Source organism: Cynocephalus volans, chromosome 1 (assembly GCF_027409185.1).
Source record: "Cynocephalus volans isolate mCynVol1 chromosome 1, mCynVol1.pri, whole genome shotgun sequence".
NCBI classification, from domain to species: domain Eukaryota; kingdom Metazoa; phylum Chordata; class Mammalia; order Dermoptera; family Cynocephalidae; genus Cynocephalus; species Cynocephalus volans.
In genome coordinates, this window is record NC_084460.1 from 298128644 (window position 1) to 298146638 (window position 17995).

Here is a 17995-nt window from a genome sequence, read left to right on the forward strand (position 1 = left end):
AGGCTGCAGAAGGGCCCACTGGGCTTAGCTCTCAGGGGACCGGGGTGAGCTGGAGCCGGGGGCTGCTGCTAACTGGGCACCCACTGCAAGTGGCTCTGTGTCCAGGCCTACCCCTGCAGGTGGTAGTGTCATTTGCACATCAGGAAACTGGGCCTTGGAAATTCAGGTCGCCTTCTCAAGTTTCTCAATCCTGAGAAGGTCAATGCCCACACACCTAACTGTGAGCATAAGGGCTCCCTACCTTGTCCCCCCACCCCTGTCCCCTGAGCATGCCACACCTCAGCACAGGGATCTGCAGTCCCCTGACTGTGCCTTGACCTCTGCGGCCTCCAGGTGTCTGTCCATGTTGTCCTCTCTGCCTGGAATTCTTATGTTCCCCCTTATCCTCCGAGAGTCAACTCAGCCTTCCTTAACACCTATGACTGGTCCTGATGTCTGTCCTGGCACCCTGACCGTGCTGCTGGGCACTCTGCTATGGCGGCTGGGTTCTTGTCTGTGCCCCCTCTTGACCATGAGCTTTTTAGGGGCAGGGGCTGCTGCTTCATCTTTGTAGGGTTCTCTGTGCCCAGCACGGTGTTCCACACACAGGAGACCCTCAGTGCGAACAGCTGAAAGAATGAATGGATTGGCCTCTTGGAAATGTGCTCAGCCACATTAGACTTCCTCGGCGGTCCTTCCTCTTCTTGGCTACTTGCTACCTTTTTCTCTTAGAGAAGAACAAGGTGGTAACCTGGACCCCTGGCTGGCCCAGGGCAGGTCTCAGACGCTCGGGGTGGGCTTCTCTGCTCCGCCCAGCTTTCCCCACGTGGAAGATAGCTTATGGTTTCGTAAGACGACCTTGGCTGTTGAGTATGCCACAGGACTCTGTTAAACCTCATTTCACATGTTTTCAAGTTTATGAGGGCACTTCAAAAAGTTCATGGGAAGGTTCATGTTATCTTTTAATTCTATTTTTCCGTGAACTTTTTGAAGTGCCCTTGTATCTCCTTCATCCAGATTACTAGTAGCGAAAAGCAGCGTTCATGTGCTCAATGGGAACAGCGGAGATATCTTTTTAAGGGCCCACTGTGTGCTGAGGACACTGCAGAGTGCAGTGGAAAACACTGCGGTAAAGAAGATACAGACCATGTTTGCAAGGAATGGACAGCCTTCACGAGAGAGAAAATGCATCCGCATGCATGAAACCGTGCACAGCAGCACCGTGCAGAACCCACCCCTCGGCAAAAGTGCACTAGAATAAAACCATCGACTCCACCCCGCCTTCGTTTAAATATTCTGTTCACTTCAATAGCAATATTAAATTTTCATATTTTTCATTTCTCTAAGCATAGCCATTTTGCCGTCTTATTTTTCTCAGTCTGATTGTTCGTAATTAGATAAATTCTGAAGGACGTGTTCATGCACACTGTAATATGATCCTAATTGAGCTCGTGTTTCACTTTAAACTGGAGAATTTTTTTGTACCTGATATAATTCGTCAGGGTTATTTTTAAAAAGGGTGGGACACTGGAGGTAAGTCCAGGGATAAAAGCCATTCCACGGTGCGTTCTATGCTAAATTTAGCTTTCCAAGTGTTATTTGTCAACAGCTCCCTAAATATCCAAGCTTGATTCCAGTGGGTAGGGAGTAGTAGTCAAGAAACAGACTTGGTTCTTTGTGAGAGCTTTAAAAATAGCGCATGGTAGACGGCACTGGTTTTGTAAGTGGGACATGTAGATTACTTTACAGGCATGGCAGAGAGTTGTCTCCCCCCGCCCAAACAAGAATAGCCACACTGTTGACTATTATGTTTAAAAAACCCCAAACAAACCTGAAAACCAATCCTTTCATTTATTCATTCCAATAAGCATTTATGTAACCTTTATTACGTTTTAGGGTGTACTGTAAGATTTTGGGAATTCAGAAATAAAAAATACAGTACCTCTGGTTGCACGGATCACACAGGATGAAGCACTGGCCAGAGAACCACACAGACAGATTCTTTAGTCTCCTTTCCCACCTGCTGACCAGTGTCCTTTAGTTTGTGAGTAACACTATTTCCTGACCCAGTGCTTTTGGTTGGTTCCTTCTTTCTTGCTGCACAACAGTCCTGCCCATCCAGATCTTCCTTGGGTCGAGCCATTTTTATCTCACTTTTATCGTCCTCACCCTTTCTAGCTTAGTCAAAGCCAATGCATAGCTTTAAGATGCAACTAAAGTCTTATCTTTCCTGCCAACTTCAGGAATATAAAAATTCAACTTCTTTCAAGAGTGAACTTGTGTATGAAGTCGCTGAACAATTGTCAAAATCTCTGAGGAATCAGGATAAAACAGAAGAAGGACCAGAAGACAAGAGTTTTAGTGTTTGAATGGGAAAATCATTTGGATTCCTGAGACTCATAAACTTGACGTTAGCCCTGGGCAAGATCCCTAAATGAATTAGGAAAAAGATGGCTTGGAAATATTTAGAAAAGGGAGTGGGGTCACTTGGAGCTCTGTGGGTCACTAGGAACAAGTCAGGGTGGACTAGAAGAATTTTCTCTTTTGACACGGTTATTCATTTATATGCAAAGGGGATATAGGTAACAAGTATGTGTATTTTATCCCACAATGGAAGGTTTCATGAAAATCTTTTGGAGAAGATAGAAAAAAAAGAATCTTTCTTTAGGAAAATCTGTCTAAATAACTCAAACTGGAGAAATAATACACATGATGCTTTCAAAAGAGTGGTTCAAACATTGGCTTCAAAAATGGATCACCTGGAGAGCACTAGAAAATACCGATGCCTGGGAAAGGACACTGATGCTTGGATCCCAACCTGAAAGATTCTGGTGTAATGGCTGGGAATGCAGCCTGGGCATAAGGGCTGTCAGAGATTCCCCAGGCGCTTCTAACAGGCAGCCTGGGGTTGCCAGGTTGAGAACCACTGCTCTAAAAGGAAGCCACAGCATCTGCCTTCAGCCCACCCTGTACAGTATACTTATCAGTGATTCGAGTGAAAATATGGACGGTGGGTATCAAATGGGTGGTATAAGCATGACACAATCAGGATTCCAAAAGTTCTCAAAAGTCCGGAGCAACGAGCTGATTGAATCAATGCCCCAAGCTACCATTAATATCTCAGGCCTATAGGATCCTATTGTCCTTGTGAATTGTGTGGCTTAAACTGCACTCACTGCTGTGGGTTCCCCTATTTTTGGCTCTAGAGGTTTCTTTTTCTTGTTTTTAAGCTCAGAAGTTGCTGGTTCTATGGATGTGTTGATAGTTATACCCAAACTTAGGTGTCATAAATGTAGCACATTATTTGGAGTTATTTTAAAAATGTTGAAAGTGTGTCTGTAGAGTGTCAGTGAGGTGTCAGTTTAAGTTCAATTGCCCGTGGGATCCTCGGCTTTGTGGAAACGGGAGACCTCTCTAGAATTCCCCAGAGCTCCCGTGCTTTGCCTCCTGGTGTTTGCCTTGACCTTTGTGTTTGCAGGGACTGTGTAGGTTCTGTCCTGCACCCACACTGGCGTACTCAATCAGCTCATCTGAGTTTTCTTGGTTTGTTTGTTTTCAAGCCAGCCCACTAACAACATCACTTAGTGAGGTTGGCAATTGTACTGAAGATGTGAAAGGGCACATCACAGCGTGCGCAGCCCTATTCCACCCTCCTCCATTTCTGCTTCCTCTCTCTCTGGTGTGACCGTTAACATCCTCCCTGTTTCCCTTTCGCTGTGGTTCCGTGCATTCTCAGGGCCTGCTGGGTTTCAGCTTCTACTCCCGGGCACTGGTCAAGCAGGTGCTTATGAACAGATGCAGTGCCCTTCTTGAAAGAGAGGAATTCTGATGGATATAAATTTTCTCCAAATCAGTACACCTAATATTTTTAGTTCTTCAGATAAGCTATCAAATGGTACCTATTTGATGGAGGAACCTCATAGGTATGGGTGGACCATGGAAAATCGCTAAACTAGTGGGATTGCTGTGGCCTTTGGCTGCAGCATGGAGTGAGGTTAGGAAAGAAGACAAAAATCCCAACAGGAGGGGTGCCCAGCTTTTGTCTGGATGACTGAGTACCATAGACTAAATTTCCCCAATAACTAGCCAGGTAGTCAACTGGATTTGAATATTATTTTGCAAAGAATTATTTTTGGGCTTTAAATAATAGGCATAATGTTTTGTTTGCAGGAGACTCAAAAACCAGTTCTTCACAACTGGAGTCTTTTAGTGCAGGTAGCTAATGAGGGAGTTTTTGCCTTTGGATTAAATGAGATAAAAAAAAAAAGGTAAAATGCACCTTGAAATTATAATGGGCTATACGAATGATTGTGTTGGAATGGTAGTTATTATTTTCTTGTGTATCGGGATCTTTGCTTCCTGCCACTGAATTGATTTTCTTTTCCTCAGAAGCCTCTGAGGATTAGCGCTGCTGGATCAGCTAGCCTGAAATGTGGGACTGGCAGGCTTTACTCCATGGCAGCAACTTTCCATGCGTTCAAGCCAAGAGGTAGAGTTTCTGAGGCAGCAGGACGCCTCTGCCATTTTCTCATGTTTTTTTTGCGAAGGGCAAATGTTTGCATTCTTTCCTAGGCTATTGGCAAATGTCTGGCTTCCTTCTGGGGCCAAGTGTCCAAGTAAATGGGCAGACTAGAGCAAGAAGTCATTACCCTGTGGATATCGTGAGATTCTGTGCACACTTTCTTAAATATGCCCATATATATTGCTGACCTCGTCAATTCTGTACTTCCTAGGGGAACTCTTTTCGTAAATGGCCGTGCACTAAGTCCTATGGGATCCTACTGGACAGCATTACTACCAATTGGCACAACAGCCCCGGGTCTCCCGGTGGATTGACTTTCACAACCTTTTTTCATCCTTATTCTCCCTATTTAATTTCTAAAAGCCACCCTTGCTTCACCCCCACCACTTGCAGGTTTTTGTTTTTTGCAATTTGTAAAAATATTTGAAAGATAGGAAGCCGGGCAGGTGTGTAATGCTCTGCTTTTACGACTTCTAAGATACATGCACCCACCCACCAGAGTTAGTCACACAGACATTAATATCAAAAGTGTTAAAGTATCCTAACCTCCTCTCTGAATAACAATGTTAGCACGGCACACCTCATTTAACAAAACATTAAAACATTTTACTTCCTCAGATCAAGTGTATCTATTAATAATGACTTAAATTGTCTGTACTGATTTCACATTATTAAGAAATCTCATTCCCATCATGAGATTGGGAAGAACACAACGTGGGGGAAACCGCCTCGCTGACTTATTTCCCGATATTGCTACCGAGCCCAGAGCAGATAATGCAAAACAACAAAGTCACTTCTCATTATTAACGTGATCTTATCCAAAGGTCAAGTGTTGGTTTCATTGACAGCCCAGGAGGGCTTTTTTGGAAGCTCAGAAACAAAGGTGCCCTTGAACGCTGAGCTTCCAATGTGGTCAAGTGTGAAACGCAGACGCCGCACCCTCGGTGTGCACAACCACAAGTAAATAGCCCTGGAAGGGCATTTACAGATTCTGGGGACATTGCTGGAAAGCATCTCATTGAAGCTTTCCTGATAAAGGTGACGAAGCTTCTTTACAACCGTCCTGGGGATTTAATTACATGATAAAATTGCAACTCCTGCCTCTTGAGACAAACCGCATGTTCGGACTGATTGTTTTCTATGAATCTCACACAGAGAGCAAAATATTCCTCTCTCGAAGTTGGTTTGGTCTGATTGTTATGCCCCATCATCCCTTAAATCCCTGCTAGAAACAAGAACTTTACTGATTTTGCAGTGGAGGAGGGTGGTCTCCTGGTGGACTCTTTTGGCTGCTTTGAGATGCTGCATAGAGCAGAGGGAGGCTGGTTTGGTCTTATGGATTTAAACTTCATTGTACTTATTTTTTTATTGCCCCCAAATTAGAACTTTAGGAAAAAAAACATTATGAGAAAAATAAATGACTACTAAACATATACATGATGTTCAATTTTACTAACATAAAATGCAGGTTAAAATAACAAGAGGTCTGTTTTGCCTAACAAATTGTTAAAGATTTTTCTAGAATCAAGTTCTAGAAGAGTTTAGTGTCACCGATGCTCTCATAGTTTGCAGGTGGGAGGGTAAATTTCTATTCAATTTGGAAACACTCTATATTGAGTTTACACGTACCGAGCATTTTTCAGGTCCTACAAACATAGAGAGATAAAGAATAGAAATCCTTGCCTTTAAAGAATGTTAAATTTAGTGGGAAAGTTAGACATGGCAACCATTAACTAGCGGGGGAATTAAATCATTGCCGTACAGAGGTGCCAGTATTATGATTAGAGTGCATCAAATGAGGTATCGCAGTGACAGGGAGTAGGGCTAGGAGAGGCTTCCTCCAAAGGTGGCATCTGAGCAAAGCAAGGGGGAGGGTGCACGGCCAGGAAGTGTATTTCTTCCCCATGGCATCTGTTTCCTCCTTGTGACCTGTTGCTGGGGGAGCTGTGTCCTTGCTGGTGACACTAGCCACGGTGCTATGGTGCAGGGGACAAGGGTGCAGTCTGGAAGGCAGGTGTTCTGAAAATCAGGCAGCAATTTGACAATGTGGAGGAATCAGGCAGGGGGAGATCTGGGTAGGAGATAAAGCAGCTGCAGAGAGTGGGCCTGAGGCCCAGAGCTGAGGGGTGGGGCGGGACCTAGACCCTTTGGGGACACAGATCTGCTGCCCAGACCCCAACTGTAGGGAGGACTGTCATCAGCTGTCGGCTCCTCCAGTGCTTGTCTCTGCTGCAGAGAGCAGCCTCACTCAAGAATACCCTCATCCAATAACAGATCCAGGCACAGGTGGAGACGTCCTGCCATTTTGACCCAATGTGGGAAAACCGTGACAGCTCGTCTCAGCTGCCGAGCTAACCTGGGGGCTGGCCAAGGCATGGTCTGGCCTGTGTCATGGGTCACCTTCTCCCTCCTGCCAATCAGGCTTCTAGGTGTTGATCCTAGCAAACACCCTGGAGCCACAAGCCCCTGAGGCTCCTGAGCCCCACAGAAGGGTAGATGGGTGTGTTGTCCCTGTGCATGAGGACAGGGAGGAGCAGAGGCCCAGGATTGATGGTGTCACTGAAACACGGATTAGTCCAGAGTTTCTCAACCACCTGAGGGGAAGGACTAGGGATGTTTTATTTTTTTTGGGGGGGGGTCCTAATTTGTGGCAGACTGATTCTTTTCTAAATACAATGAAAATTAATTACTGGAAAAAATGAAACGGAAAAAAAGACATATAATCACAAGTCTATGAATCACACACGTGGATGTTGTATTAATGTGTCAAATTGCTGTAAACATTTCTACATGCTTACTGTCAATTTTGGTGCCAAACACTTCCCAGAGCAACACCTGCCTCCCATCATGCTCAGAACCGCGCTGTCACCAACCAGTCGCTGGAGTACAGCGTGGGTGAAGGGCGGGGGGTGAGTGAGGTCAGGGCACAGCCGTAGGCCCTGAGTGTCTGCTATATGCAATCTAAATAACATCAATCTATATGATGTCAGACAGGGACACCAAACTTTCTGTAAAGTGCCAGATGGCAAATATTTTAGGTTTTCCAGGTTACACCGTTGCTGGCAACTATTCAAATTTGCCATAGCAGCATAAAAGCAACTGTAGACAATGTGTAAATGAAAGAGCATGGCTGTGCTGCAATAAATCTTTATTCATAAAAACAGGCAGCTGGCCCTTGCGCCATACTTTGCCTCCCTTTGCTGCGGGCAGTGGGGAAGCCTTGCAGGTTTGTGCGCAGGAGAGTTCCACGACTCACCTCCAAATGTCCAACGTAGTGCGTCCTCTCTGCACTTTCACCCCTTCACTCCAAGGAAACCCGCTCTTTATTCTCAAGGTGAATTCTCAGCAATAGTGATTGAGCATCCAGGGTCCAGGCACACGCCTGACGCTTTTCTCTCAAGTCTGCCCTGCTTCAGGTTTGCTGAACTTCTTGAATCTGGCAAATTATGTCTGTTGCCACCAAATTTGGGAAATGTTTGGTAGTTATTTCTTTAATTACTCTTTTCTGCCCTGTTACCTTTCTCTTCTCTTCCTTGGACTCCAGTTGATATGTTAGACCTTTTCTGTTGTTCCTCAGTCCTGTTCATTTGCAATTGTTTTACTTTCGGTTCCTCAGATTGGACACTTTCTATTGATCTGTTTTTCCAATTTGCTGGCTTTTTCTTCTCTCGTGTTCCACCTGCTCTTAAGCCCGTTGTTGCCTGGAGCAAGACTAAACACTAGAAATGTTCCTTTGTGTTTGTTTGCTTTTTTTCCAGGTGAGCACACTGCATTGCCATCGGGATGCTGTTAGTAGAAGGAAGGGAGTGGGTGTGAGAGACAGCTGGGGTGTCTCCTGGCTCCCGTCTGTCCACCTCTGTCCTTCCTGTCTACCCAAAAGAGTTTTATGTTTTTCCCCCAAATCAGATGATCTCATTCCTTTGCTGGGCAGCTTCTCGCTGCCTTTCCAGATCAATGTGAACATCTACGTCTAGAATCTGTTGCCTCCTACAATATAACCCCAACTTCTTTGCTTGGATTTTCCTTTCTCTTCTGGTTTTCCACACCCCAAGCTCCAGTCGGGACCCACCGCACTGGCAACGTGCCATGTGCACCCTGTGTGTGCTTCTGTGTCCCCTTTTTTTGTGTTCCCCACCTTTCGAGCCCAACCTCTCAAGAACATGTTTATCGTTCCAGGGCCAACCCAGGAGATTTCTAAAACATCCTCCATAGGCTATTTGGTCCATAAATGTTTGTCATACTTCTAGTATTTGCCAGGATAAGGCAAATAAGACCACCCTAGCCCCTGTTCCATATCCAGGTGCTGTAGTAGGTATGGGAAATTAGATTGGGAAGGTAGAACCAGGCTACAGAGAGTGTGCTTGCCATTTCCAGTGAGTTTGTTTGGAATGTTTATTTCGCAAGCAGAGCGCTCCATTGCAGGAAACCGGTGTCATCTTGGAGAGGTAGAGAAGCCGCTTCACCATTATCCTCATATCTTTTTGTTCTTTCAAAACTCTGCAGTGTGCTTGGGAGTGATGCTAATGGAAGTGTGTCATCAGCATACATTATTTCTTTATTAGCCTGTTTCTCAGTTTTGATTCTGAAAATACCCTGATTTAGTCTAATTGCAATTTCACTGTGTTCCACAGGCAGTGACGGTTCATACTGGCGGGAGCTGAGATCCGACCCTGTAGGATTTTTCTTCCTGCCCATGTGCCTTTGAAACAGGACCATTAGCTCTGAGGCATGCATCTCATCTCAGCGCAGTGCGATCCAACCTGCTTCTGGGGAAAAAAAGAACCTAGGGTGTGTGTCTTGTAGAAAGTAGAGAAATATTTTAATTCTAGGTGGTGGGAGATATTTTTCTGTATCTATAGCAAGGGCTGCTGGTGCAGCCATTTTATTCCTAAATAATTTAACTATATTCAAAGATAATCTGATGTTATTGTAGGAAAGTGTATTTCTAATAAATTCCACTTGATCTGGGTGAATCAATTCAGGCAGCACATAATTGAGTCTGTTAGCAAGGACTTTAGCAAGAATTTTGCAATCAGCGTTAATTAAGAAGATGGGACAATAATTTGTGCATAATTCCGGATCTTTTCCTGGCTTGTGAATCAAAGTAATAAGAGCGATGCTCAGGCTGGTGGTGAGGTAGTGTCATTAGGTGCTGATTTATAAGTACTTAGAAAGGCTTAATTTCATTTTGCTTCGAGCAGGGTCTCCCTGCCCCCACATCCCCTGGCAGGGTGAACAGCAGAGGTGGCAGAGTGCCTGTCCTCCTTCCCTGTCACGGGATCTTCTACTTGCCATGGCCATTTTTATTCTCTAGCCAAGCACCTCACTCACTCCATGTTGTTTTCAGCGTACTTCTGCTGAATTATCTGAAGCCAGGGACTCCATGCTATTGATAATGTGTGTGTGTGTGTGTGTGTGTGTGTGTATGCATGCGTGCATGTGTACGCGTGTGCCTGTGTGCGTGAGCATGCGTGTGCAAGTGTGCACACTTAATGTCAAGTCAAGGGTTGTACACGGCTTCAGTGGAGAAATGTTTTTCATGAATCTTCCTGCAAAATGTCTCCGGGTGAGCAGGCAGCAGGAGCCCTTGACTACAAGTCAGGAATTGGGAGATATTTTTCTGCATGTGAAGTATGAGGTAAACATATCATATGCATATGCCTGGTTTATGCTCTGCTTCTAACTGGCTGTTGACCAGTGAGTGAACACATATGAGACTCAGTGTGCCTGTCTGTAAACTGCAGCCATAGGATGAACTGTAGGCATCCCAGAATGCTGGAAGAGCATTGGATTTCCACCACCTGTTTGCTGCGGGACCTCAGGCGTAAGCCTGGTTTTTCTCAGCTGGAAAAGTGGAAAGGGAACAAACGGCCCTTGGGAAACCATTGGTCTTGCTGCGTGGTCGATTCCCCTCTGTCTCCATGTAGGGTGGTTCTAGTTCTCACACACCCTGGTCTGGGGGCTTAGTCTCCCCAAACCCTGAGCCAGGCTGCTGCTTACTCCGTGCCTGCACTTCTAAAGCTGTCCCCCACCCGCCGTCCGGGGACCCTTCCCTGTCTAGTTGACCTGGAGCCAGCAGGTGCAGCCCCTCCTTTGAAGGCACGGAGCGGTCAGCGCAGGCCCCTGCTAGGGTACACCCTTCTGGTCAGGGGAATGTTGCTAATCTCCTCCACAAACACAAATTGTTGGTCTTACAACCCTGGTGAGTCCAATCTGCTCAGTGCCTCAGAGATGCTCCAGACCAATCCATTTTTTCAAATGGGGCAATGAAGGTTCCGAGAGGTGGACCGACACGTTCTGGCAGGTGGTGGCAGAGCCCGCAGGAACCCAGCTGCCTCGCTGCTCATGTGGTTGGCCCATGTCACCCTGCATCTGTGAGGACCCCTTTGTTATTGTGGTGCAGTAGGGTTCCTCTAAGGCAGGAGCTGTGCTCATCCAACTTACATTCAGCTGTTGGTTTTGTCCTGAAAGACGTCCCTGCAGGCATAAGGAAGGATGACTGACTCAGGGAACCGAGGACATGGCTCTGCGGCAGGGTGCGCCTGGTGTCAGGCCTGGGAGAGAAGTCACCTTCTGCAAACGGACCCCCTTTTCCCATGTATGTACATGTCCACTGCACGTTTACCCATCCCACTCCCCATCTATACATGCTGCTGGTGAGGTCTCTTAATAAAAACCCAATTAGTATTTCTTTAACTTTCCCTGGCTGCTTAAATACCATTACCCCAAACACAACATAATGCCTCTATTTCTCTATTTCAATTAAGAATTCAAGTAGCATCTTGACTTGTATATAACATATCAGCCGCAAAATCATGGAATGCTGACATCCTTAATAATAGCAATTAGTAATCAGTTGTTTCTTAAGTAGTTTGATTACACCAGTTGCCAAATTGTACAGTTGATGCATTTGGGGGGCAAGATAGTCTCGCCACCCTCCCGCAGCTGTCCTTTCTCCCTTTCTGGGTTCCCTGTGGCTAGTGAGCCAATTGGTATTGGAAAGAGGCAAGGACGAATAATGCAACTGTTGCTAATATTAAACAGTAGAGACGTGTCTTTAGCAGAAAGTAGAGTTAAATATTTCTTTGCAGAAAAATTAATCCCAGTAGTGTCTGTGGAAATGCATTTGTGCCCACCCAGATGAATGTTAGCAAAGGAGCTTGGCCAGCCCATGCCAATCACTGCACCCGGACTTTGAGCTTCTCAGGGCTGAGATCCCGGGCTAGGCTCTGTATCCATACAATGAAGCTTCTTGCTCTGGAGGAGGTTGTATTTGAGTTTGAAATATCCGGGGGGTGTTTAAAAACTAGCCCAGGAAGGCCATGTATTTCAGTAACATATAGAGACAAAGGGTATTATGCTCTCATGGAGGGAAGAGGTGAGATTGCTGCCCAGGTGGGCGGGAGCAGCCTTGCAGTGGAGGTGATAATATAGGAAAGCAGAGGTGAGCAAAAGAGGTTTAGTCCTGGCTGGGGCTCCTGTTAGGTGGAGCTGGAGGCTCAGCCCTGTCCTCTCTCACATACACGGGCTGGTAGGCCCCAGACCCCACGCCAGGGCTGAGCTGTGAATCGAGGGGCTCCTCAGGAGGAGTGCTGAGTCAGCAACACGGGAAGGCCCCAGGTTCCTCACGTGGATGACTGAAGCAAAGGGCAGTCCAGAGCTGGATGGGTCTGACTGGGTGGGCTGAGTGTTGCTCAGAAGCTTCCAGGCCCTTCCCAGCATCCTGCCAGGCATCCCGCATCCATCCTTGAGGCAGAGCAGGTGTCTTCGCAAGGGCTCGGGTGAGTCTCCTCCTTAAGGGAGTCCTGACTGATGAACTAGTCTCCTGCCTGATGCCCACCTCAGGAGGGGATATACAGGTATATTCTGCACTTTGCCCCATTATCTGCTGGGGCTGGATGTTTCAGTCCCTTTGTCTTCTGCCTACACAAAGGGGGCATATGTGTGCCTGAGGGGGCTTCTCCAGAAAAAGCCGTTTCCAGCATTTTCTCCTCTGTTGCCTCTTTCTCTCTATGCCTTTTTTGTGATGCTGACATGGACGCTTTGAAATAAATTATTTTTTCTCCTCTTCCATTTGGTGGGAATATAAGTTTGCAGGCCGGCGAGCATGGTGATTCCACAGCGAGACGCACGGTCCTTGCGTGTTTGTGTTAAGCAGAGTGGTCACTTTTTCTTACTTTTGCACATTGTCATCTTTTGGACAATAACTGGAATTCTGTCAACTAGGATTGTCTTTGGGATGGAAAACTCGTCCCTCTTCTTTCCCCAGAACACTTTTGCCAGCATGACGCTGGGCTCGTGCCCTCCAGGCCTGGGGGGCATCCCCGGCTCCACCCCCTGGCCTGGCCCGGCCTGTTTTCTTGCTTGGTGCTTTGCACTCATCCTCCCGAGGATCTAGATTCTGTACGGTGCCCACTCCATACGGGCTGCATTTCAAGGCTATTGCCACCAATTGTAACCACTGTTCAAAAATTCTAAAGACGCCACATGTACATTTGAGTCCACATAGCTCTTGTTCTATCAGGGATGTGCCCAAGGATTTGGGCTTACCTTGAGAAAGAGACCATTCGCTCCGGCACTCGGAGAAAAGGAACGCACACCCATTTTAGTGACAGTGAGTCTTTGGGATCGTGGCCTCAGAGAAGCATGAAGAAGGAAGGAGCCTACAGGACAATCCAAGCCAGCGGTTCCCAAGAGTGTCTGCAAATCACCAATTCCACCTGTCGTCAGCAGACGTGAAAGCAAAGTTCTGGGGTCAGATAAGAAACCACGCCAAGTGCAATTGCCATTCTTAAGTCCCTTTGTGGTGTGAGCACTCTGAGCCTTTCATATGCCCTGTGCCAGTCTCTGAGAGTGGGACTCCGCAGGGAGCCATTCCCAAGCTCCTTCTGCTATGGAGCTTTTCTCAGGAAGCTTGCAGACCTCTGTTTGGGAAGCACTAATCTAGTTTCATACCCTAGTTAATAGGTGAAGATACTGGCCCAGAGAGGGTAAGTAACTTTCCCGAGGTCACACACCTTGTTGGCAGCAGAGTCCAGGCTTGACTCCAAACCTCTCACTCATGGCTGGTGCCTCGCCTGGTGGGTCAGAACCTGCCTGTGGTGATGTTGACTGGGCTGAGCACTCCTGGGAGGGAGTTATGTGTGTTGTACGTGCTCACATTCTCCACTTTCCACACTGCTATGCAGAGTCACAACTCAGTAAATTGTCATAATCATAGATTCCTCTATTTTCTATCTTAGCTGGTGGCACTGTCCTCTATCACCAAGACTTACCCGCTGCACTCCTAAATATTTCTCCTTTTTGTCACTATACTTTGTGTCTGTCCCACTGCGTTGGCTTAGACCTTTGCTGTCTCACCTGCACAACTGCCTCCAACCACCTCCTAACCAGACTTACTCTCCTACCCTTTCCTTGTCTCCTTCAAATCCTGTTTTCTCATCTTAGCCAGAGCAGAATACCCAAAATGCAGGTCTGACCACGTTGCTCCCTCAGCCCTGGGGATGAGGTCCAGCCTCCTTTCTCTGTAATAAAATCATTGACAACAAGATGAGCTCTGGGATCACATGCTTATTCATTTAGCTCACAATCAGCCTGAGATGAAACAATCCAGAACAGACCCAAGCACTTAAAATATGTCATCAGCATCAAATTGCCCCTGTCCTCCCGAATCATATCATTTGGTGGGGAAAAGTACATATGTATATAATTTATCACTTAATGGATTCATTGTGGAAGAGAATGTAACTTTCCTAACTCAAATTTCATTGCTTTCAAGTGTTCAGTACAGTGATGGGGCCAGTAAAGATTTTGCAGGGCAATTAGTAATGTGAAAAGAACATTGAGGATTCCAAACACATGAATCAGCAACTGACTGGGACAGATTTGCAAAGGGAGATGTGTAGAGAGGATGCTTGCTCCAGTCAGAAGCCCAGCAGAAAGCAGGTGACTGAACACAGGGCATGATGAAGGTGGGCAGGGAGAGAGAAATAAGCTAGGGTGGCAGCAGCCACAGGCAGAGGCGTTTCCTGTCCCTGTGCCTGGAGGGACCAGCAAGGAGGTAGGAAGTGCCAGCCAGGAGTGGAGCCTCAGCAGAAAGTTGTTGCTAAACCCCAACAGCAATCTGGAGCAGATACCCTGCCTTCTCTTCTAGCACCTTCCATCAGCTGCACCCGACAAGAGTCAGAGGGCAAGAGGTGGATCGATGCAGTTCACAAAGATCAGCCTCCTGGGGTGGGCCGGGGCAGGGCAGGGCTGGATTGCAGCAGATGCAAACTCTGTAGCTCCACACCCCAACCAATTCTGCCCCCCGCACCCTCCAGGGCACTCCTGAAGAGATGGAATGAACCAAGTTTTGGATCATGGCTCCTGAACCCGTGGACCCCCGATATTAGGAAAACCAAGGTAAAGAAGCAATGGGAGCAGCTGTCTCCCTAAAGCCTACAGCAGTGTGCTTAAGTCCCCACTGAGAGGGAGCCTGGGAAGTACCCCCGATCCACAGGTGATGGGGGATGGATCCCCCTGACGCTCCAGTCTTGGACTGCTCTCTGCATCACACGCACAGCTCCATTCCCCAGCATCAGCGTCCCATGTGGGTTTCCTATCGTGCTCCTCCTGCATGTTGTGCACATGTGTGTGCATGCATGCATGTGTGAGCACATACTTGTGCTTGCATGTGTGCACATATATGCGCATGTGTCAGAAGGGTGTCTGTCTAGTGGGTGGAGAGGAGCCCTCAACATCCTGGGCCCAAGACTGACACTGTGGGTGCACACTTGACATGCTAGAAAACAGCATAATACAATTAAAAGTAGATCATAGTCAGGGGAAACACTTTCAGCAAGTACAACAAAGGGATTACATCTATGGTATTTGAAGAAGTCCCACAAAATGACAAGAAAGAGTCAAAGAGATGGGAAGATACTGCCTTCTCAGGGACCCAAATAGACAAGTCGCACGCGAAGAGGCCTCCAAAGAAGAACAAAATCCTATGGACAAGACTTGGTCCCAACCAGTGAAGCAAGGATGGGCAAGCGGGTAGTGAAGAATTACCAGCTACACTTATTAAATCTGCAATTGAAATGTGGATATTCATCACCAGCAATGCTCATTGTGGGTAAGGTTCTGGTGAGACACATTCCCTCACAGCCAGAGGGAATAAAAGTCCTTCTGGAGCACGAAGTGGAAATGTACTGCAAGAAAACTTTACGTTCTTGTCCCAGTAACACCTCTCTTAGGAATTTATCCTAAGGTTGTAACCCCAAATAAGAAAAAAGACATACAAGTGCTAATAAAGATGCTAATTACAGCATCATTTATAATAGTAAAAATGTAAACAAATCCCCTCCTCCTGTAGGCATTTGGCTTAAGTATTTGTGATTAATCACCTCAATAGGTGATTGAAATGAGAAATATGTAGCAACACGGAAAGTACTTTAGATTTAGACTTTTTAGATTTCATGAGAGCAGAGGACAAAAAGTATGTCTAGGATGTGGTTATGCATAGGTGAAATTTCCACATACACATGGACAAGCTTGGAAGAAAACGGGGACATAGGAAAGCTGCTATGTCAGGAAAGTGGCACCAATGATTAATTTTTCTCTTAAAAATTGTTTCTGTGTTGTGCTGTACTTGTCACAGTGTACACAGTGTGTGTGGATGCGTGCACACGTGAGAGGCGGGTCCCGGCGTCCACCGTTTGCCCTCTACCCGCGGGAGTGGCCCACCCCTGCCCGTCACTAGCAGTCTTGCTGGAGAGCAGCAGACTTTCCGGTTACCTAGCAGCACGCCGGGGGGCAGCCGAGCCGCGGGGTCTTTCATCCAGTCGTCGTTGGCCAGTTCTATCACGGCGTCCACGGGCCTCACTTCAGTGCAGATTAAATCCTGCACCGTCCCCTGGTCCCTGGCGTCCAGGGCGGACTTTAATCTTTTCACTAAATCTGAGTTGAGCGGGTAGTCAGGAAGATAATCAGAGCTGGACATTGTAATGTCGTTTGTGTATTGACCAGCCTTCCTCGCTTCTTCTAAACCGAGTCCAAGGTTAGCAGCTGTCCCCAAGAGTGGAGTGGCCGTGGCTATAAATAGAAGAGACGCGGCTCCGGTTACAGTCAGGGGAGAGCCACCGGCTGCCAGGGCGACGTGAAGTCATCTTTGCAAAGGCCTCAGGGAAGAAGGATTGTTCTAGAGAAGGGGACATAGACATGTTTGTGAGGGGGAGAAGATGGGACACCATTTTAAAAGAACAGTCCCCTAGGTATTGTTGAATAATTCTTCTTTTATCAAATGTGAGGCTCTATCCTGAAACTTTCAAAACCTTGTCCCGAGGCTGGCTTGGCACCTCTGCTCTGTTGCAAGCCACGCTCTCTAACGCTGCACCACACGCCCTCACCTCCTCTGAAAGGGGAGCCGCCACCTGCAAATCGGACGTGCCTTGAGCTGAATAGAATGCAGTGGAATCTTTGGTTTCCAGATTGAGAGGTAGACTGGCTGGTCTCAGGAAGACAAAGCATCACACGAGCGAACCAAGAGAGGAACCTGAATACGAGCTGCGGCCTCCCCACCCCTTACGGCTGGTAAACTTGGCTCCCAGCACAAAACCCCATGACCCGTGGAAATGCAAAGTTGCTCATGTTGATGTCTGTGCCCTCCTGGGGGTGGGGTGGGCTTTTTTCTCATGGTGGCCTCTGTCTCCAGTGTTCCTGGGTCTCCTGATAATGCTGTGCACAAATGCAGCTGCTCCAGCAGTTTCCTTGCTATTACCACGTGTGCTGAGGTCTCTGAGGGACCCAGCACATGCCATGTAGCTTTTATACAGTCTCTGCCACCTCATGTCCCAATCCCATCCCTTTCACCTTTTTTACTTTCTCCCTTCTCCCCTTGTGATTAATTTTATGTGCCAACTTGGCTGGGCCATGACACTCAGATACTTGCTCAAACATTATTCTGGATGTTTCTATGCAGGTGTTTTTTGGATGAGATTAACATTTTTTACATCAGTGGATTCTGAATACTGTGGGGGGCCTCCTCCAGCCAGCCGAAGGCTTGAATAAAACGAAGACTGACCTCTTCCGAGCAAGAAGGAATTTTGCCAGCTGACGGCCTTTGGACTCAAACTGCAACTCTTTCCTGCTGGCCTACCTTGCAGATTTTAGACTTACCAGGTCTCCCAATCACATGAGCCAGTTCCTTGGAATAAATGTCCTCTGTCTCCATTTCGTTTCTCTGGAGAACCCTGACGAGTTCACCCCTCCTCCTCTCAGCTCCTGGGTGTGACTGTGCAGATCCTGTTCCATCTGCATTTGCGGTGCCAGAGACTGAAGTTCCTGCCCAATACCCATTCTCCTTCCACCCGCACAACAGAGCCTGGGTTTTCTTAGCTGAGGCAACGTTCTCAGCCCTTGGGGATGAATCATGTTGGTTTAAGCTGGTAATATCAGTCCTGGTCTCCTTTGCTGGTTAGTCAATGTCCCAGCCTCCCTTGCAACCCATTTCTG

At 47.1% G+C, this 17995-nt stretch overlaps 1 protein-coding gene across 2 annotated transcripts in view; it reads right to left on the minus strand.

Annotated features, from left to right (window-relative positions):
* ASB18 (ankyrin repeat and SOCS box containing 18) overlaps positions 1-16520 on the minus strand; it is a 60001-nt gene extending 43481 nt beyond the window's left edge. Inside the window, exon 1 of one of the 2 annotated variants that reach the window (XM_063104233.1) lies at positions 16280-16520. In XM_063104233.1, coding sequence (XP_062960303.1) covers positions 16280-16484 — 205 coding nt within the window. In that variant the 5' untranslated portion in view covers positions 16485-16520. Of the gene's footprint in view, positions 1-16268 lie in introns of both variants that reach the window. The other variant, XM_063104251.1, reaches the window with a different exon arrangement.
* Positions 16521-17995: the final 1475 nt, after the last annotated feature.